Raw genomic sequence first — 18,797 nt, forward strand, 5'->3', positions numbered from 1 at the left:
CATCAAGCCTTTGGAAGCAAGGCTGCCACCCAACCCATTGCCGAGGAACTATAGGGCTGATGAATACTGTGAGTACCATCAGGGTAACGGGCACAAGACTGAAGCATGCTGGACGCTTAAGAACCGCATCCAAGACCTGGTGGATAACGGTTCAATCATTCCAAAGAGTAAGCCAAATATTAGCACTAATCCTTTACCAAATCACGGGATAAATGCTATCGTTGCTGACCAGGAATTGATCGATCCTTTCGAACTATTCCTAGAAATGAATGACAGCTGTGTCCTAGACCTGAATGACTTATCTAAAGAGGTCGATGTAATGACCAGGAGAAGAAAGAAGAAGAGTATACAGATGCGGCCTTACCTTTTGACTTTGAATGGTCATTTCTGCAAACCGGGAGAAACAATTCCTTATCGTGACTTCCAAGAACCATTTTACTGCTCGACTGCTAAGAAGATGCTGCCTGGGTTAGAAGTATTTTCTGATGTCTGGGGCAACAAGCCCGAAACAATAACTGAACTGGAAGTGGAAGACTTCATGCAGCCCAGTCTCTTTGATGAGGTTGCGGTCATTACAAGAAATGATGGGAACCACGACCTGCTGAGCCTGATCAAGCCGTACAAAGGGCCTCTCACCAACTGGTACGCCAAGGAGGAGCACGCTGCTGATAAACCCCCTCCCGAGTCAAACCTAGAGTCAAAGTCTGTAATCAAGTCCTGTACTGAGCCTGAGTCTGACCCCGAATCTGAAACCGAGTCAAAGTCCAGTTCCAGTTCTGAGTCGTCTGTGTCGGATTTAGAAAATCCAGACTTCAAATTCATGTAATTTTTGAGGACGATTCCGTCCTAATCAATAAGAGCTTGCAAAATATTGGCTACCCCGCGTGTCTATCTTTCCAAGCATTCCCAAGCAAAAATAATGAAAATCAAATAAATGAAATAAAAAATGAAAAAGAAAAAATAATAATTGGCAAAGAAGAAAATGAACATACATACATTGCATCTGACTGTGTGAACAGGGAACAGGTCATTGAATGCTTGAAAAAGTTTGTTGATTGCTTCATGTGGAAGGCAAGTGACATCACGGGAATTGACCCGGCAATAGCAGTGCACAAGATTCCAGTATACCCTGAGGCTAAACCGGTAAAACAGAAACTAAGAAGGCTGAAAACAAAATTGTCTTTGAAAATCAAGGAGGAAGTAGCCAAGCAACTGGAGAATAAGTTCATAGAACCCATTGCCTACCCGACGTGGTTAGCAAATATTGTGTCGGTGCCGAAGAAAGATGGCAAAGTCAGAATGTGTGTGGATTACCGGGATTTGAATAAAGCATGTCCGAAGGACGACTTTCCCCTACCGCATATTGACTTGTTGGTGGACCGAATGGCTAGACACGAGATGGTCTCCTTGACCGATCTTGCTGTCGGATACAATCAAATAATGATGCATTTGCCAGACAAAGAGAAAACGACATTCATCACGGAGTGGGGAACCTACTGCTACAGGGTTATGCCTTTTGGGCTCAAAAATGCCGGGGCAACCTATCAAAGAATGGCAACGACCATCTTCCATGACATGATTCACAAAGAAGTAGAAGTGTATGTGGACGATATGGTTGTTAAATCAAAAACAGCTGAAGAACATACAACAGCACTTGAGAAGTTCTTCCTTAGACTTCGAAAGTACAATTTAAAGCTCAACCTGGCAAAATGTCTATTTGGAGCTACATCCGGAGTATTTCTGGGGCATATGGTCAGTCGGAAGGGCATAGAGATTGACCCTTTGAATAAATAAAGTTGGAAAATGCTTAGAAAGCTTAAAAGTCAAATGACATTCCTAATTAAAGCAATAAAGTCAAACAGTCCGAAGTCAAGCAGAAAGCAAAAGAATCCAAGAAAAATAAATAAATAATGAAGTCTAAGTCCAAGTCCAAAAAAAAAAAAACAAAGCATACATCCAAAGCCAAAGAACAAAATCCAAAATCCAAAGTCAAAGTCCCAAATAAAAAGTCAAAAAAGTCAAAATAAGGGAAAAACAACAAAAGTCCAAAAGCCTATAAGAGTCTAGGTGTCCCGTCGCCTCCGTGGGGCAACATCCTCCGAGTCATCCCTAGCCGCTGAACTCTCTCCAACCTCGCCTGTCCGAGGAGCCAACACAATCTCCTCATCAGTCCCAATCTCATTATCAGCATCAGCCTGAGCCCAACCTTCAAGTACACTCAACAGTGCGTTCCTCCTTGGCCTTTCAACCGGCCAGACAACGGCAATGAACCAGGTCCAATACTCAGGAGAAGTCTGAACACCGACAGGATTAGGTGAAGGCCTAACCATGTGATGGTCTCTAACACAAGCCCTAAGGACGGCTCGGGTAACACCCGAAGTGATGACTGAATTAGCTGAAGTGCCATCTACAATTGGGACAGTCTGGTCTATCCCCATCTGCCTCAAAACGCGCAAAGCGCAGTACCAAGTACAGTGTGTAAGGCCTAAAAGGTAAACCCGAGTATGGCGGGAGCTAACCTGGATAAAGCGGGTGATGCATACCAGGAAATGAACCACAGTACCTCGTTTGGACTCAACTCAATCAGCCATGAGGCCCATGCATCAGTAGACGGGTGTGTGATCAAGATCCTCCTTGTACGGTACTGGGCGGGGCTATAGGGCAAGAGAGTAGGAGCAGCAACCACTTGGAGGTGGTCCTTTAACCAAACCTGAGTAATGGATCCTTTCTATTACAAAGGAATGAACCAAAAGAAAGAAGAGACAATAAGGAAAAGGAGAAGGGAAAATACCTGGAGAATGATCGGAGAGATAGTCCAATTGTCAACACCCAAGGCGGCTCTGTCAAGACTTCGGATAGTCTCGGCTAGCACAATACCGCCGATGCAGCACATTTCCTCCATCATGGCACCGAATCGAAAAACGTGGGCCTCCGGGTCCCAAGATCTGATGCAGGCCTGTAAAAAAATCCCAGTCTATAACCACTCTCCTAAGGGTAGCAATAGGAGATAGACCGTACCTCCCCAAATTGATCTTTTCTACCTTGGAGAGACTCTTAGTCCAATTGTGCATGCTGTGGTTATAAAAGGGATTCATTTTTTGAAAAAAGATCAGAAATTGGAAGAAAAAATTAAGAAAAAAAATCCCGTTTTTTTCTCAAAGTGGATAATCATGCATACATATAAAATTTTCAGTACTAACCAAGTGCAGGTACAATCAAAGCACAGTACAGAAATACAGGCAAGGAAAATAGCCAAAAGGCGGCTCTTCTGGACACGTTCGATTTTCGCCTTCAAAATTTGTTTTTCAGACAACCACCGACTCCCATAAATCATTTTTATGGTTGCCGGTGGGGGGCAACTGTGAATACTCAAATTTTGAGGCTCAAAAAGCCTGTTTTCCCGGACTGCAAATAGCCCGGCCGGACCGGAGGCCATTCGAAAAATTTACCGGAAGTATGCCAATATGGCACTTAAAACGTCTAGGACGTCGTGAGGGACCCGGAGGTACTCCCGGAATAATTTTTGGAGGTACGGAACTCCCGAAAAAGCCTCCGGAATGAAAAAAACTAGCGAGCAGACAGGGTTTCGGTGGTTCTGACCGCCGTCAACGGCGGTTTTGACCGCCCTCGCCAGCGGTTGTGACCGCCCTCCGGCTTGTTTCTTCCTATAAATACAGGCCCGATTCGTCATTTTTACTCACTCAATCTGTGTTGACGGACGCTCTCTTCTCCCCTACGCTCCTTGTAGTTCTATTTACTGCTTTTCTGCATTTTCATTTAGCTTTTATTGCTTTCTTGCTTTATTAATTGGTCACTTAAGTTAAATTAACTATAATTAAATACCCTAACGAGGAGCTTAACCTGGAGCTAAGAAGTGGCCAACGACTGACTCAGGTAAATAAACGAAACTCTGCCCATTTTAATAATTTGCATAATTTCTCTTCTACTCCAATTCTGAATTAAGCTGCTACATAAATGCATTCACGTCATCAATTTGGTGAATAAATTGTCTCAATTAAATATGATTTAGCTTAAATGCCCGGTTAATTAATAATCGTGGTGTTAAAGCCTAAATCCGACAATATTGGCTAAAGTATCTAGTCAATTAATGACTATGGTATAATCACCTTTATTTCGAACAGTCCGGCTTAAGTCCAATTAATCAATAATTGTGGATAAATAGCCTTAATTAACCACGTTTTTTTTGGCAATAAATTGCCTATATTGCAATTCAATTGATCACTTTTTGGCAAACAAATTGCCTATAAATAAGATTATCCATTTTTAGCGACAAATTGCTTAAATCGAAGCTTTGGAAAAAAGCCTTGAGTTAATCAATCTTTTGGCTAAAAGCCTTAAATCAATCAATTTTGGCGACAATCGCCCAATCAACACTTTTGGCAAACAAATTGCCTAAATCAACCCATTTTGGCTAAAAGCCTTCAAATAATCACTTTTGGCAAACCAATTGCCTAAATCACATCAACTTTTGGCAAACAAATTGCCTAAATCAATCTTTTTGGCTAAAAGCCTTAAATCAACACTTTTGGCAACAAACGCCTATTTAAATCAATCAATTCTTTGGCAAAATGCCTAAAAAATGCACGAAGCATTCACACACTCATGCATGAAGCATACCCCTTCAAGATGCCTTTAAATAGGTTTTATCGAACTACGTCGGCTTTGATCTCTCATTCAAACGAGAGTACGTAGGCACGTTCGGGATTTAACCCCGAGCAGCAAGTCGAAATCATCAAAACATTTTATTGGTCCAACTGCATCAATTTACCTTGCAAAGCATTCACACTTAGGTTAGTTAATCAGCATGACATAGTCTCGGGATCCACCTCGGGTTCACAGATTGTGCCTTAAACGTTGGGATAATTAGCCTAGACTTAGGTTAATTAAAATTGGAGTCATTTAGGGTTCTTTCTTAGTTTTCCCTTATAAAAATAAACTAGGTGGTGACTTCATAAAACACACACGTGAGCATATCTCGTTCTAGCTCAATTTTGCCTTCGGGGGAGGGTTCACAGCCGTGGACGGTGGCAGCCGTGGACGGCAGGAGCTGCCACCCTATCCTGTCCGCTTGCTAGTTTTTCATTCCAAAGGCTTTTTTGGGAGTTCCGTACCTCCAAAAAATATTCCGGGACCAGTTCCACGATCCTCATAATTTTCCGGACGTTTCAAATACCATATTGGCATACTTTCGGTAAACTTTTCGAATGGTCTCCGGTCCGGTCGGACTGTTTGCAGTCCGGGAAAACAGGCTTTTTGAGCCTCAAAATTTGAGTATTCACAGGTTTGTAGCCCGCCTTGAACCATAAGGCAAGAGCGGGTCTTTTATTTATTTGATTTAATTACTTTGGTTTGGATGATTTGGATGATTATGGATGCAATGATTGAATTTGATTGGGACGATTAATTAATTTTCCATATAAGAACTCGATTCGATTCATTCGGGTTGGGTTGAAATAAATAAATAATTTGGCTTTTCTAACTAAAATAAAGTAGAAATCGTAAGGTTAAAAGAGGCCGATTTTTCCCGGCGTCGGCTTCCAACGGGCCGACGTACCCAATTCCCTTACCCAGAATCGCATTGGTGCGCCTGACCAGTTTTCTAAATAATTTGGCCTTGAATAAAGTCGGGTTTAAATGGTGTCATCTTGTTATAAAATTCGAAACGGTCCCATTACCGAAATAATGGGTGGCGACTCAAAAATGTTTTATAAGACCGATTTATTGGCATCGAATCCAATAAAATTTTTTGTCACCACTGTTCAAAGTAAGATCATTTTCCATCAAAAATAAAATAAAAAGAAACGTTTTTCGGGTCGCTCGGAGGCAGTACGAAAACAGGAAGTACCTGCACCAAAAGAAGAACCAAAAGGAGGCAGATTATCCTCCTCCATGTCAGCACCACCTACTGCCTCAGCTCCCTCATCGTCAGTACTGTCCTCTCGATCACCCACTACCCGATAAGCATCTCTGCCCTTTTCAATCAATTTCATGTGGATCATGACATCCAAATCTAATCTGGTACCCTTTCCCCCTCCAACGCTATCATAGATTGGTCTAGCTGGGTTCCAGACTTGTAAATATGTAGCAATGAGGGTCACAAAACACCCCATCATGATCGCCCCTTTATCGGCTCTAGCCACCCTCGCAAATTTTTGGCACAGCCAATACCCAACATTTAGCAAAACTCCCTGGTTAATCGCCCATATAAAGTACAATTCATTCAAGCCTAAAACTCCATCAATTTCACTCCTTCCAAAAATAGTGTTAGACAAGAATTTGTGAATGTACCTTAGGGCAGGATTTCTTAGTTTGGATGCCTTTGAATACCTAGGATTGTAATTAATTTCACCGGTCAAGTCTTGCCATGTATTACGTGCATGAAAATCACTAGATATTTGGATTTGAGCGTTTTCCGTGGGGAATCCGAAAATATGGCTAACTTCATTCACAGATAATTCAAAAGTTCTACCAAGAAGCCTAAAGCGAATTTTACTTGGGGGAGAGGCAGGCAAAAACCGAATGAAAGAGGAATAAGAACTGAAAAATTCTAATGTTAAAGGTGTATAAACTAAATCCTTCATCTCAAGAAACTGTCCCCATCCTATACGTCTAAGTGGTTCTATCACAGCATCTCGAAGACCCACTTGCGCTAAGGCATTTTCATCAATAAATATATTGGGCAAAATAGAGCGGAGGGATAGTTTATTGTACCTTTCTTGTTGTTCAGGTGAAGCGATCTCAAATGGAGGAGGAGCAGGCGTCGAAGGAGGTGGACCTGGTGGAGGGGCAGTGGAGGATCGTGCGATTGGCCGTTTTCTAGCGGCAACCGAGGAAGTGGGTCTGCTATGCTTGTCACAAGGAGGCATGGTGAAGGAGAATGGGGTGAAATTTTGGTATGGAAGGTGTTTGATTTGAGAGAAAAAGGAGAAAAAGAGAGAAAATTGGGAGAGGAGAGTTTGACGGCTAGGGCGTGCGAGAGAGAAGTGAGAGCAGTTAGGGCGTGCACTTTAAATAGAGGCGCCATTTAATGCGCACATCTGGTCGTGGCACGGGCATGCTCCTTGGCACGGCCAGACCGTGCGCACTAATCCTTGCATGGAGGTGGTTTGGACACGGGCGTGCTGTAGGGCACGCCTAGGGCATGCTTGCTTCTATCCTGCAAAAGAAAAAATTTGAGGCGTACCTAGCACGGGCGTGCTCCTTGGCACGACCTGGGCATGCTTGCCTCTGACTTGCAAGGTGAGAATTTTCCTCGCAGATAGCACGAGCGTGCTATCCAGCACTCCTGGGGCGTGCTTGTCCCTGACTCTCAAAGAGTTTTCTACTTTCTTGACGCACGGGCGTGCTGAGATGCACGATTTGGGCGTGCTTTCCTTTGCCTCTCAAGCAAATTTTGTCTTCTAAGGCACACGGGCGTGTTATAGGGCACGCCTGGGGCATGGTCTGGGCGTGCTGAGTTCTCACTTTATGGCACGGGCGTGCTAAGTGGCACGGCCAAGGCGTGCTGACCCGTGGATCTTAACTTGTCCCTGAAAAAATTTTTACTAAAACAAAAGAACAATTATGGAGAAAATTGGGAAATTTTGTAACAGAAATAAGAGAAATAAATGGAAACAAAAATGTAAAAAGAAAATAACATGGGTTGTCTCCCACAAGCGCTCAACCTAGTTCAAGTTAAACGAGACTAATTGTACTCTTGATGGGATCAAAGTTGTCATTTTGATAAACTTTCAAACGTTGAGCATTAACTTTGAAACTTTGATTCGGCTTACCATCCACTATTTAGATGGCTCCATGTGGAAAGATTTCCTTGATTATGAATGGACCGGACCATCTAGAGCGCAACTTACCAGGGAATAGGCAGAGTCTAGAGTTATAGAGCAATACCTGCTGGCCTACTTTTAGATTCCTTGTAACGGCCCAGCCCATGTGTGATATTGTCCGCTCAAGGCCCTACGGCCCGCACGGTTTTGTTCTTGGGGGAAATGGGAAACTTCCTAGGAGGTCACCCATCCTAGGATTTCCGTTAAGCGAGCACGCTTAACCCTGGAGTTCTTCCAACTCTCCAGCCATTTCACCACCAAAAGGCCTCACACATGTTTCAAACCGCCCACCTTAAGTACATCACTTCCCTCTCGCACTTAACCGATGTGGGATTCGCCTAAGGTGAGTACACTGTGAGTGCACTGTCACTACAGCCACCGCTCATAGCCACCGCTTCTAATATGTAACACCCGCCGCCCGATCCCGAAAGACCCGACGGTGGATGCCACATTCGGTGCCGGAGGCACCGTCCTAACCTACATATAAATTAAACAATCATATTATGAATTAGAAGTGACTTAGTATTCACAAGTTTAGCAAGTAACAGTATTCTGTTTTGAAAATGATTTGGGAGAATCCTACAGAAAAACTGCAAGAGTTTCCCCTAAAAATAGAAGTTGCCAAATATATGAATACAAAGCACTCCCAAATTCAAACTCCAAACCCCATCAAACTCCAATAACAACACAATAGCACTTCTATAATTTCATAACTCCTTAGTTCCTCAATAACATTATAATATTCATCACTTCAATACATTCATTTAAATATATCAACTTCTAATGTTCTAACCATTAAATAAGTCCAAGTTTATCTCCCAATATATATACACCAAAATAATTTACAATAACATGCTTAAGTTATAAATGAAATAATACAGTCTCCAAAAATGTAATACTTATACATGCCATAATTTTTAGTAACATAAAATACTAATCAACTACCAAAAGATCTCTTCAACTCTGATGCTACTCTTCAGGTCTTTAAGCAGCAAGCACAATCTCCGACCTGCGCGTGATAAAATCAACGCGCTGAGTATAAAACTCAGTGGTGCTCATAAAACACAACAAACCAATGTTGTGATGACAACATACTTAAAAACAATAATTTATATACATAAAATCATTAAATTTGAACATGCAGTACATATGCACACCAACACATCATGCTTTAGAAATTCATTTGATATCATAAATAAGTTGTGGTAAATTAAGAGTTATTAACATAATGTGATCTCATTTATTTCACTTCCTTAAAAATGTTGTATAAGGGCTCACATACACTTAGGAGAAAAAGAAGCAGATAAGTTTTCATAACTTATTCATAATGGCCTTAGGTCGCCAACCTTTTCATAACATATAGAGCGCGTCCTCCCTAACATAAGACACCCACGTGCCTAGCATATGATCATAGCTTCTTATCATAATGGCATCAAATGCCGAGCATGCTCATCATACATAATAAAATCAAATCATGCATCAAATTCACACCAAGTATATTAGAGCCCAAAAACATTTCTCATAAAATTCATTTTCTTTAGTCTTCTCATAATAAAAACTTAATTTAAACTTAAGTAATTCATAAAAATTCTCATACTTAAACAAAATGACTTAACATAGAAAATTTCCAGCATAAAAATAACATGGACCTTTGCTGTGTTTTTAAAACATAACCGGAGCTATGGTTATCCAAATTAAATGAAATTAGACTCGTTAGAAAGCTAAGACAAAATCCTACAAATGTTATGAAGGGATCACAGTCCAAATCAATATGGAAGATAACAAAACAAAGATAGGAACACAGACTGACAGACCAGACCTGATTCAGCAGATCCAAGTCCATTGTTTCTTGAATTTCTACTAAACCCCACACTCCAATTAAATCAATCCAGAACGAGAGAATTCTCAAGACACAGGGAAACAACTTTTATGAAGAACTCAGAACCTAATCTTGTCATTATAGTGGTCAAAATGGGCACTAAAGTCAGTGATGCATGTGGCCCGACACAAACAGAGTCAGTTTGGGTGTTTCAGCCATAAGTTGAGTTATATATCTCCAAATTGGACACAAGAGGATGGGTTGGAAAGCTAAGAGATATACCTACAACGTTTATGAAGGACTCAGACACAAATGGAAAGTACAAAGGACCGAAAAATGGTCCTAAATCTCACTCAAAATCTCGTTTTTCCCAAATTCAGTTTACTTGAGCCATGAAAGGAACATGAACCACAAAGATACAAGGTAGAAATGTCTACCACAACATAAATACTCATCAAACATCATCCAAGAGCATGTAATGGCAACCAAAATTCAACAAACCAATCATTTCATACAAAATCTCAAAATATACACATAATAGCATAAAGGCACAAAATCAAAATTTGAGTAAGGTAAGTGTGTTTATGAACACTAACCTTCAAAACAAGCTTTAACAAGCTTTAATCAAAGCTTCTCAAGCTTTGGTCTTGCCTTTATCCTTATTAGAAGGCTCTCCACCCTCTACATGGAAGAAACTCAAAATCAAACAAAGAAAACAAAGAAAAGAAGTAATTGGAGCATGATTAAGCATGTATATGCTAAAAGACAACTCTAAATCCAAAAATAATTCACTTATCATAAAATCACTTACTTGACCGAAGTAGGAAAATCACCAAATTCCTTGAAATTAGTCACCAAAGATTACTTCTCTAGCTTCACTCTCTAAGATTTATGCCTTAAATCAAGTTGGATGGGTGTTTACTAAGTAGGAATTGAAGAAAATGAAGAAGAAGAAGAAGAAGAAGAAGAAGGAGAAGAAGGAAACGTGTATGGAGAAGAAGAAGGCAAAAGTTGGTGCTCAATAATTGATAGTTGCTTTATTAAAGCAACTAAGGGGGTATTTTGGTCTTTTCTCCAAATTGGAGGGTATTTTGGTCTTCTCTCCAAATATTCTCCAATTAAATTCCTTCAAAATAGTATTTATCTCCACAAAAGTCTCTAATTTATTCCATAAAAATAATTCCTCAATTTTCCTCCATAAAAAAAAAATAATTGCTCAAATTTCCTTACTTAATATGACGCCATAATTCACTATTCACTAAGTATCTAAATTCTCCAAAAATATTCCTTACTTACTTTCTACCCATAAAAACCATGCATACATGCTCCAAAAATGTTAAATAAAATATAAAACATAAATAGTAATTTTTCGGACCAAAAATAATACCAACTTCCTGACCGGTGGTACTATTCACAGACCGGTAAACTACTATTAAAACACAGGAAAAAAAAATGGGGCGTTGCAGTTCTCCCCCCCTTAAAGAATTTCGTCCTCGAAATTCACCTGAATTAAACAACTGAGGATGTTGTTGTCTCATAATCTCTTCACTTTCCCAGGTAGCTTCTTCGGTCTTATGGTTTCTCCAAAGAACCTTGACCAATGGAATTCTCTTATTCCTTAGTTCCTTAATTTCCCTAGCAAGTATCCTCCTGGCTCTTCCTCATAAGTTAAATTTGGCTCTATAGTCACAGATTCCACTGATATTACATGTCATGGGTCGGACCGATACCTCCTCAACATAGATACGTGGAAAACATTATGTATCCTATCCAGGTCTGGTGGTAAAGCTAGTCTATAGGCTAATGGACCCACACGCTCAATGATCTCATATGGACCAATGAACCTAGGACTAAGCTTACCCTTTCTTCCAAATCGCAATATCTTTTTCCACGAAGATACCTTAAGGAAAACCTTATCTCCCACTGCATACTCTATATCCTTCCTCTTCAAATCTGCATAAGATTTCTGACGATCGGAAGCTGCTTTCAATCTATCTCTGATAATTCTGACCTTTTCCTCTGTATCCCGAATCAAATCTAGACCTACCATCTTGCCCTCACTCAATTCTGACCAACACAGTGGAGTCCTACATCTCCTACCATATAGTGCTTCAAAAGGGGCCATCTGAATACTCGACTGATAACTGTTATTATAGGCAAATTCTACAAGTCGAATGTACTTCTCCCAACTGCCCTCAAACTCAATAGCACAAGCTCTTAACATATCCTCCAAAATCTGAATAACCCGCTCTGACTGACCATCTGTCTGAGGATGAAAAGCTGTGCTGAAATTCACCTTAGTACCCAGGGCCTCATGTAGCTTCTTCCAAAATCTAGAAGTAAATCTCGGATCTCTATCTGAAATGATGGAAGAAGGAACCCCATGTAATCTCACTATCTCATCTATATACAGCTCTGCATATTGCTCCATGGTGAAGTCGGTCCTAACAGGAAGAAAGTGTGTTGACTTAGTTAATCTGTCAACTATTACCCATACAGCATCTTTCTTTTTAGGAGTTAAAGGCAATCCAGTCACAAAATCCATAGTAACCTTATCCCATTTCCACTCTGGAATAGAAGTAGGGTGTAACAAACCAGAAGGAAACTGATGCTCTGCTTTCACTTGCTGGCACGTCAAACACCTCGACACATAATCTGCGATATCCCTCTTCATCGCCGGCCACCAATACTGTGTTTTCAAATCCTGATTCATCTTATTACTGCCAGGATGCATAGCATAGGGACTACTATGAGCTTCCTTTAAGATACTCTTCCTCAGCTCTGAAATTTTAGGCACACAAATCTGATCCCCAAAGTACAAGCAGTCGTCATCTTTAATCATAAATCTCTTTTTCCTTCCATCTCTGACTAGGTCTTTCCATAAGGCAATTGTCTCATCATCCTTCTGTGCATCTCGAATCTGCTGAAGTAGACTAGGTCTAATCATAAGCTATGCCACGAGTGCACCATTACTAGCTGCAGATAATTGCGTATTCATAGCACGTAAAGCAACCAAGGACTTCCTACTAAGTGCATCTGCTACCACATTAGCTTTACCCGGATGGTAATCAATGGTGAAGTCATAGTCCTTAAGTAGCTCTAACCATCTGCGCTGTCTCAGATTAAGCTCCTTTTGAGTAAGCAGATACTTGAGACTCTTATGATCCGTATACAGATGACATTTCTCACCATACAAGTAATGCCTCCAAATCTTCAAAGCGAAGACTATAGCTGCTAACTCCAAATCATGTGTAGGGTAGTTCTTCTCATGTGGTTTAAGTTGTTTAGAAGCATAAGCAACTACCTTGCCCTCCTGCATAAGCACACAACCCAATCCATTATGTGAAGCATCACTATACACATCATACGGTTTACCCGAAACTGGCTGTGTCAACACTGGAGCCTCAGTAAGCATCATCTTAAGCTTCGCAAAACTATTCTGACATTTATCATTCCACTCGAATCTGACATCTTTTTGAAGAAGCCTAGTCAAAGGAGCCGCAATGAGAGAAAATCCCTTGACAAATCTTCTATAATAACCAGCCAATCCTAAGAAACTCCGAATCTCTGTCACATTCTTAGGTGGCTTCCATTCAAGCACTGCCTCTATCTTCTTCGGATCAACTCTAATACCCTCAACAGAAATAATGTGACCCAAGAAAGCAATCTCAGACAACCAGAATTCACACTTACTCAGCTTAGCATACAACTGTCTCTCTCTCAATATCTGAAGTACAATTCTCAAATGGTGATCATGATCCTCTCTAGTCCGAGAATATACCAAGATGTCATCAATGAACACAACCACAAACTGATCTAAATAAGGATGAAAGATCTGGTTCATCAAATCCATGAACACTGCAGGAGTGTTAGTCAAACCAAACGGCATTACCAAGAACTCATAGTGACCGTAGCGTGTCCTGAAAGCAGTCTTAGGTACATCTGATGCCTTCACCCTTAGCTGATGATAACCTGATCTCAGATCTATCTTCGAGAATACACTAGCTACTCTCAACTGATCAAACAAATCATCTATCTGAGGCAATGGATACCGATTCTTCACAGTAACTTTGTTAAGTTGTCTGTAATCAATACACAATCTAAGTGATCCATCCTTCTTCTTTACAAACAATACTGGAGCACCCCACGGAGATACACTAGGACGAATAAACCCCTTATCAAGCAATTCCTGAATCTGTATCTTCAACTCTTTCAACTCAGCAGGCGCCATCCGATATGGAGCAATGGATATCAGTGCAGTACCAAGCATAACCTCAATACCAAATTCAACCTCTCTCTCAGGAGGTAAACCAGGCAACTCCTCTGGAAACACATCTGGAAAATCACATACTGTGGGTATATCATGGACACTAGGAGATTCTGACTCTGGAGCAAGTACACAGGCTAAGTAGGCCTCACAACCATGCTGGATCAATCTTCTAGCAGTAGAAGCAGAAATAACATTAGAGAGGTAATCCGACCTCTCACCCACAACTACAATCTCCTCACCAGATGAAGTCTGGAGTGTAATCCTCTTAAGTCTACAATCAATCATAACTCCATGTCTAGATAACCAATCCATACCCAAGATCACATCAAACTCCCAGAAAGGCAACTCTATTAGATCTCCCAGAAACACATGGCCATAGATTACCAATGGACAATCTGTATACACCCGATTAACTACGACACTATGACCTAAGGGATTAGTAACCTCAATACTATGCTCTAACATATCAGCATGCATATTACCCAATCTACCCACATGTATGCCTAAATATGAATGAGTAGAGCCAGGATCAATCAAAGCATATACAAAAATATCAAAGAGAGAGAATGTACCAATGATAACGTCTGGGGCATCCTGCTCCTCCCTAGTCCGGATAGCATACGCTCTGGCAGGTGCTCTGGACTCAAGTTTTTCCACTGTCTCTGAAACTAGCCTCTGACTCCCAGTACCTCCTGTATCACCACGGCCTCTGCCCCTGCCTCTCGAAACATAAGGAGCTGACCTCCCTACCTGAGGAGCTGCACTAGCCAAAGTCATAGGGCAGTCTCGAAGCAAATGCTCTGTAGACCCACATCGAAAGCATGCCCCAGAAAATCTCCTACAAACCCCGGAATGCTTCTTTCCACACTGAGGACATGGCGGAATATCAATCCATGTAGCACCTCCACCACTAGCAACAGATGTGGTCTGTGGAGCTACTCTGCCATGAGTACCCTGTCCATGTCTCTGAATTGGTCTAGACCAGGTCTGTGATGGACCCCTGTGCCTCTTACTACTAGACTGAGCCCCAGAAGTCTGTCCAAATACCATACCCTGAACCCTCTTTTGTTGACCCTGCTGACTCCGTTGCCTCCTAACCTGCTGCTCATTCCTCACTTCCTCAAGCTCTAAAGCTGCCTTCACTAGGGAAGACAATGATGTATGAGGATGAGCAACCAAATGCATGCGATATTCATCATGCAAGCCTTTCCTGAAGCGCTTGCATCTATCAGACTCAGTAGGAATCATCTCCATAGCATACCTGCTCAATCGGATGAACTCTCTCTCATATTCAGCCACAGACATTCTGCCCTGTTTTAATGCTAAAAACTCTGCTTTACGTTGGTCAATGTAAAGCTCCCCAATATATTTATGTCTGAACTCAGAAAGAAAGAAGTCCCAAGTCCTCTGCTCAGCACTAACTGTCCGTGATACAGTATCCCACCACTGGTAAGCTTCCTCTCTCAATAAGGAAGTGGCACAAACCAAACTGTCTACAGGTGAGCACTGCATCTGCTCCAATATCCTCTCCACAGACTGGAGCCAAGACTCTGCTGCAGAAGCCACATCATCCTTTCTACCCATAAACTCAACAGCTCCATATTTCCTCAGTTTCTCAATAGGGGGACGAACTGGAACAGGGGCTGGAGCAACTGGAGCCTGGGGAACAGCTCCTGCTGCCTGCCTCAAAGCAGCAACTAACTGCTGAACAAATGTATCCTGATTAGGCCCAGCAGGACCTGCAGCAGCTTGCCCCACCCTCGAGGCGTGCTCTGCATCAGAACCCACAGCACCACTAGCGGCATCACCAACAGGAATACCACCAATAGGAGGGACATAACTATCCACCTCCTCATCTGACAGATGTTGAGACATCACTCAACTCCTACAAAGACCAAAAGGTTCGCATCAGAGAGAAGTTCCAAACCAAATCAATATGGCATGTATTTAACTTAAATTACTCATACTCTCACTTCAAAATAGATAAATGCCTATATATGCATATAGTCCGAGAACCGCCTAAACCTATGCTCTGATACCACTAATATGTAACACCCGCCGCCCGATCCCGAAAGACCCGACGGTGGATGCCACATTCGGTGCCGGAGACACCGTCCCAACCTACATATAAATTAAACAATCATATTATGAATTAGAAGTGACTTAGTATTCATAAGTTTAGCAAGTAATAGTATTCTGTTTTGAAAATGATTTGGGAGAATCCTACAGAAAAACTGCAAGAGTTTCCCCTAAAAATAGAAGTTGCCAAACATATGAATACAAAGCACTCCCAAATTCAAACTCCAAACCCCATCAAACTCCAATAACAACACAATAGCACTTCTATAATTTCATAACTCCATAGTTCCTCAATAACATTATAATATTCATCACTTCAATACATTCATTTAAATATATCAACTTCTAATGTTCTAACCATTAAATAAGTCCAAGTTTATCTCCCAATATATATACACCAAAATAATTTACAATAACATGCTTAAGTTATAAATGAAATAATACAGTCTTCAAAAATGTAATACTTATACATGCCATAATTTTTAGTTACATAAAATACTAATCAACTACCAAAAGATCTCTTCAACTTTGATGCTACTCTTCAGGTCTTTAAGCAACAAGCACAATCTCCAACCTGCGCGTGATAAAATCAACGCGCTGAGTATAAAACTCAGTGGTGCTCATAAAACACAACAAACCAATGTTGTGATGACAACATACTTAAAAACAATCATTTATATACATAAAATCATTAAATTTGAACATGCAGTACATATGCACACCAACACATCATGCTTTAGAAATTCATTTGATATCATAAATAAGTTGTGGTAAATTAAGAGTTATTAACATAAATTGATCTCATTTATTTCACTTCCTTAAAAATATTGTATAAGGGCTCACATACACTTATGAGAAAAAGAAGCAGATAAGTTTTCATAGCTTATTCATAATGGCCTTAGGTCGCCAACCTTTTCATAACATATAGAGCGCGTCCTCCCTAACATAAGACACCCACGTGCCTAGCATATGATCATAGCTTCTTATCATAATGGCATCAAATGGCGAGCATGCTCATCATACATAATAAAATCAAATCATGCATCAAATTCACACCAAGTATATTAGAGCCCAAAAACATTTCTCATAAAATTCATTTTCTTTAGTCTTCTCATAATAAAAACTTAATTTAAACTTAAGTAATTCATAAAAATTCTCATACTTAAACAAAATGACTTAACATAGAAAATTTCCAGCATAAAAATAACATGGACCTTTGCTATGTTTTTAAAACATAACCGGAGCTATGGTTATCCAAATTAAATGAAATTAGACTCGTTAGAAAGCTAAGACAAAATCCTACAAATGTTATGAAGGGATCACAGTCCAAATCAATATGGAAGATAACAAAACAAAGATAGGAACACAGACTGACAGACCAGACCTGATTCAGCAGATCCAAGTCCATTGTTTCTTGAATTTCTACTAAACCCCACACTCCAATTAAATCAATCCAGAACGAGAGAATTCTCAAGACACAGGGAAACAACTTTTATGAAGAACTCAGAACCTAATCTTGTCATTATAGTGGTCAAAATGGGCACTAAAGTCAGTGATGCATGTGGCCCGACACAAACAGAGTCAGTTTGGGTGTTTCAGCCATAAGTTGAGTTATATATCTCCAAATTGGACACAAGAGGATGGGTTGGAAAGCTAAGAGATATACCTACAACGTTTATGAAGGACTCAGACACAAATGGAAAGTACAAAGGACCGAAAAATGGTCCTAAATCTCACTCAAAATCTCGTTTTTCCCAAATTCAGTTTACTTGAGCCATGAAAGGAACATGAACCACAAAGATACAAGGTAGAAATGTCTACCACAACATAAATACTCATCAAACATCATCCAAGAGCATGTAATGGCAACCAAAATTCAACAAACCAATCATTTCATACAAAATCTCAAAATATACACATAATAGCATAAAGGCACAAAATCAAAATTTGAGTAAGGTAAGTGTGTTTATGAACACTAACCTTCAAAACAAGCTTTAACAAGCTTTAATCAAAGCTTCTCAAGCTTTGGTCTTGCCTTTATCCTTATTAGAAGGCTCTCCACCCTCTACATGGAAGAAACTCAAAATCAAACAAAGAAAACAAAGAAAAGAAGTAATTGGAGCATGATTAAGCATGTATATGCTAAAAGACAACTCTAAATCCAAAAATAATTCACTTATCATAAAATCACTTACTTGACCGAAGTAGGAAAATCACCAAATTCCTTGAAATTAGTCACCAAAGATTACTTCTCTAGCTTCACTCTCTAAGATTTATGCCTTAAATCAAGTTGGATGGGTGTTTACTAAGTAGGAATTGAAGAAAATGAAGAAGAAGAAGAAGAAGAAGAAGAAGAAGAAGGAGAAGAAGGAAACGTGTATGGAGAAGAAGAAGGCAAAAGTTGGTGCTCAATAATTGATAGTTGCTTTATTAAAGCAACTAAGGGGGTATTTTGGTCTTTTCTCCAAATTGGAGGGTATTTTGGTCTTCTCTCCAAATATTCTCCAATTAAATTCCTTCAAAATAGTATTTATCTCCACAAAAGTATCTAATTTATTCCATAAAAATATTTCCTCAAATTTCCTTACTTAATATAACACCATAATTCACTATTCACTAAGTATCTAAATTCTCCAAAAATATTCCTTACTTTCTACCCATAAAAACCATGCATACATGCTCCAAAAATGTTAAATAAAATATAAAACATAAATAGTAATTTTTCGGACCAAAAATAATACCAACTTCCGGACCGGTGGTACTATTCACAGACCGGTAAACTACT

General features: G+C 40.2%; 1 protein-coding gene across 1 annotated transcript; it reads right to left on the reverse strand.

Moving 5' to 3' along the window:
- Positions 1-12,613: 12,613 nt before the first annotated feature.
- LOC149494692 (uncharacterized) lies at positions 12,614-15,808 on the reverse strand. Its single transcript, XM_089724404.1, has 3 exons — positions 15,757-15,808; positions 13,543-15,705; positions 12,614-12,714 (listed from the first exon to the last, which is right to left on the reverse strand). Exons 1-3 carry the CDS (start codon positions 15,806-15,808, stop codon positions 12,614-12,616), a joined length of 2,316 nt encoding a protein of 771 aa, XP_089580530.1.
- Positions 15,809-18,797: the final 2,989 nt, after the last annotated feature.

The sequence above is a fragment of the Jatropha curcas genome, chromosome 7 (assembly GCF_041381405.1).
Source record: "Jatropha curcas cultivar XTBG-Jc1 chromosome 7, XTBG_Jcur_1.0, whole genome shotgun sequence".
NCBI classification, from domain to species: Eukaryota; Viridiplantae; Streptophyta; class Magnoliopsida; order Malpighiales; family Euphorbiaceae; genus Jatropha; species Jatropha curcas.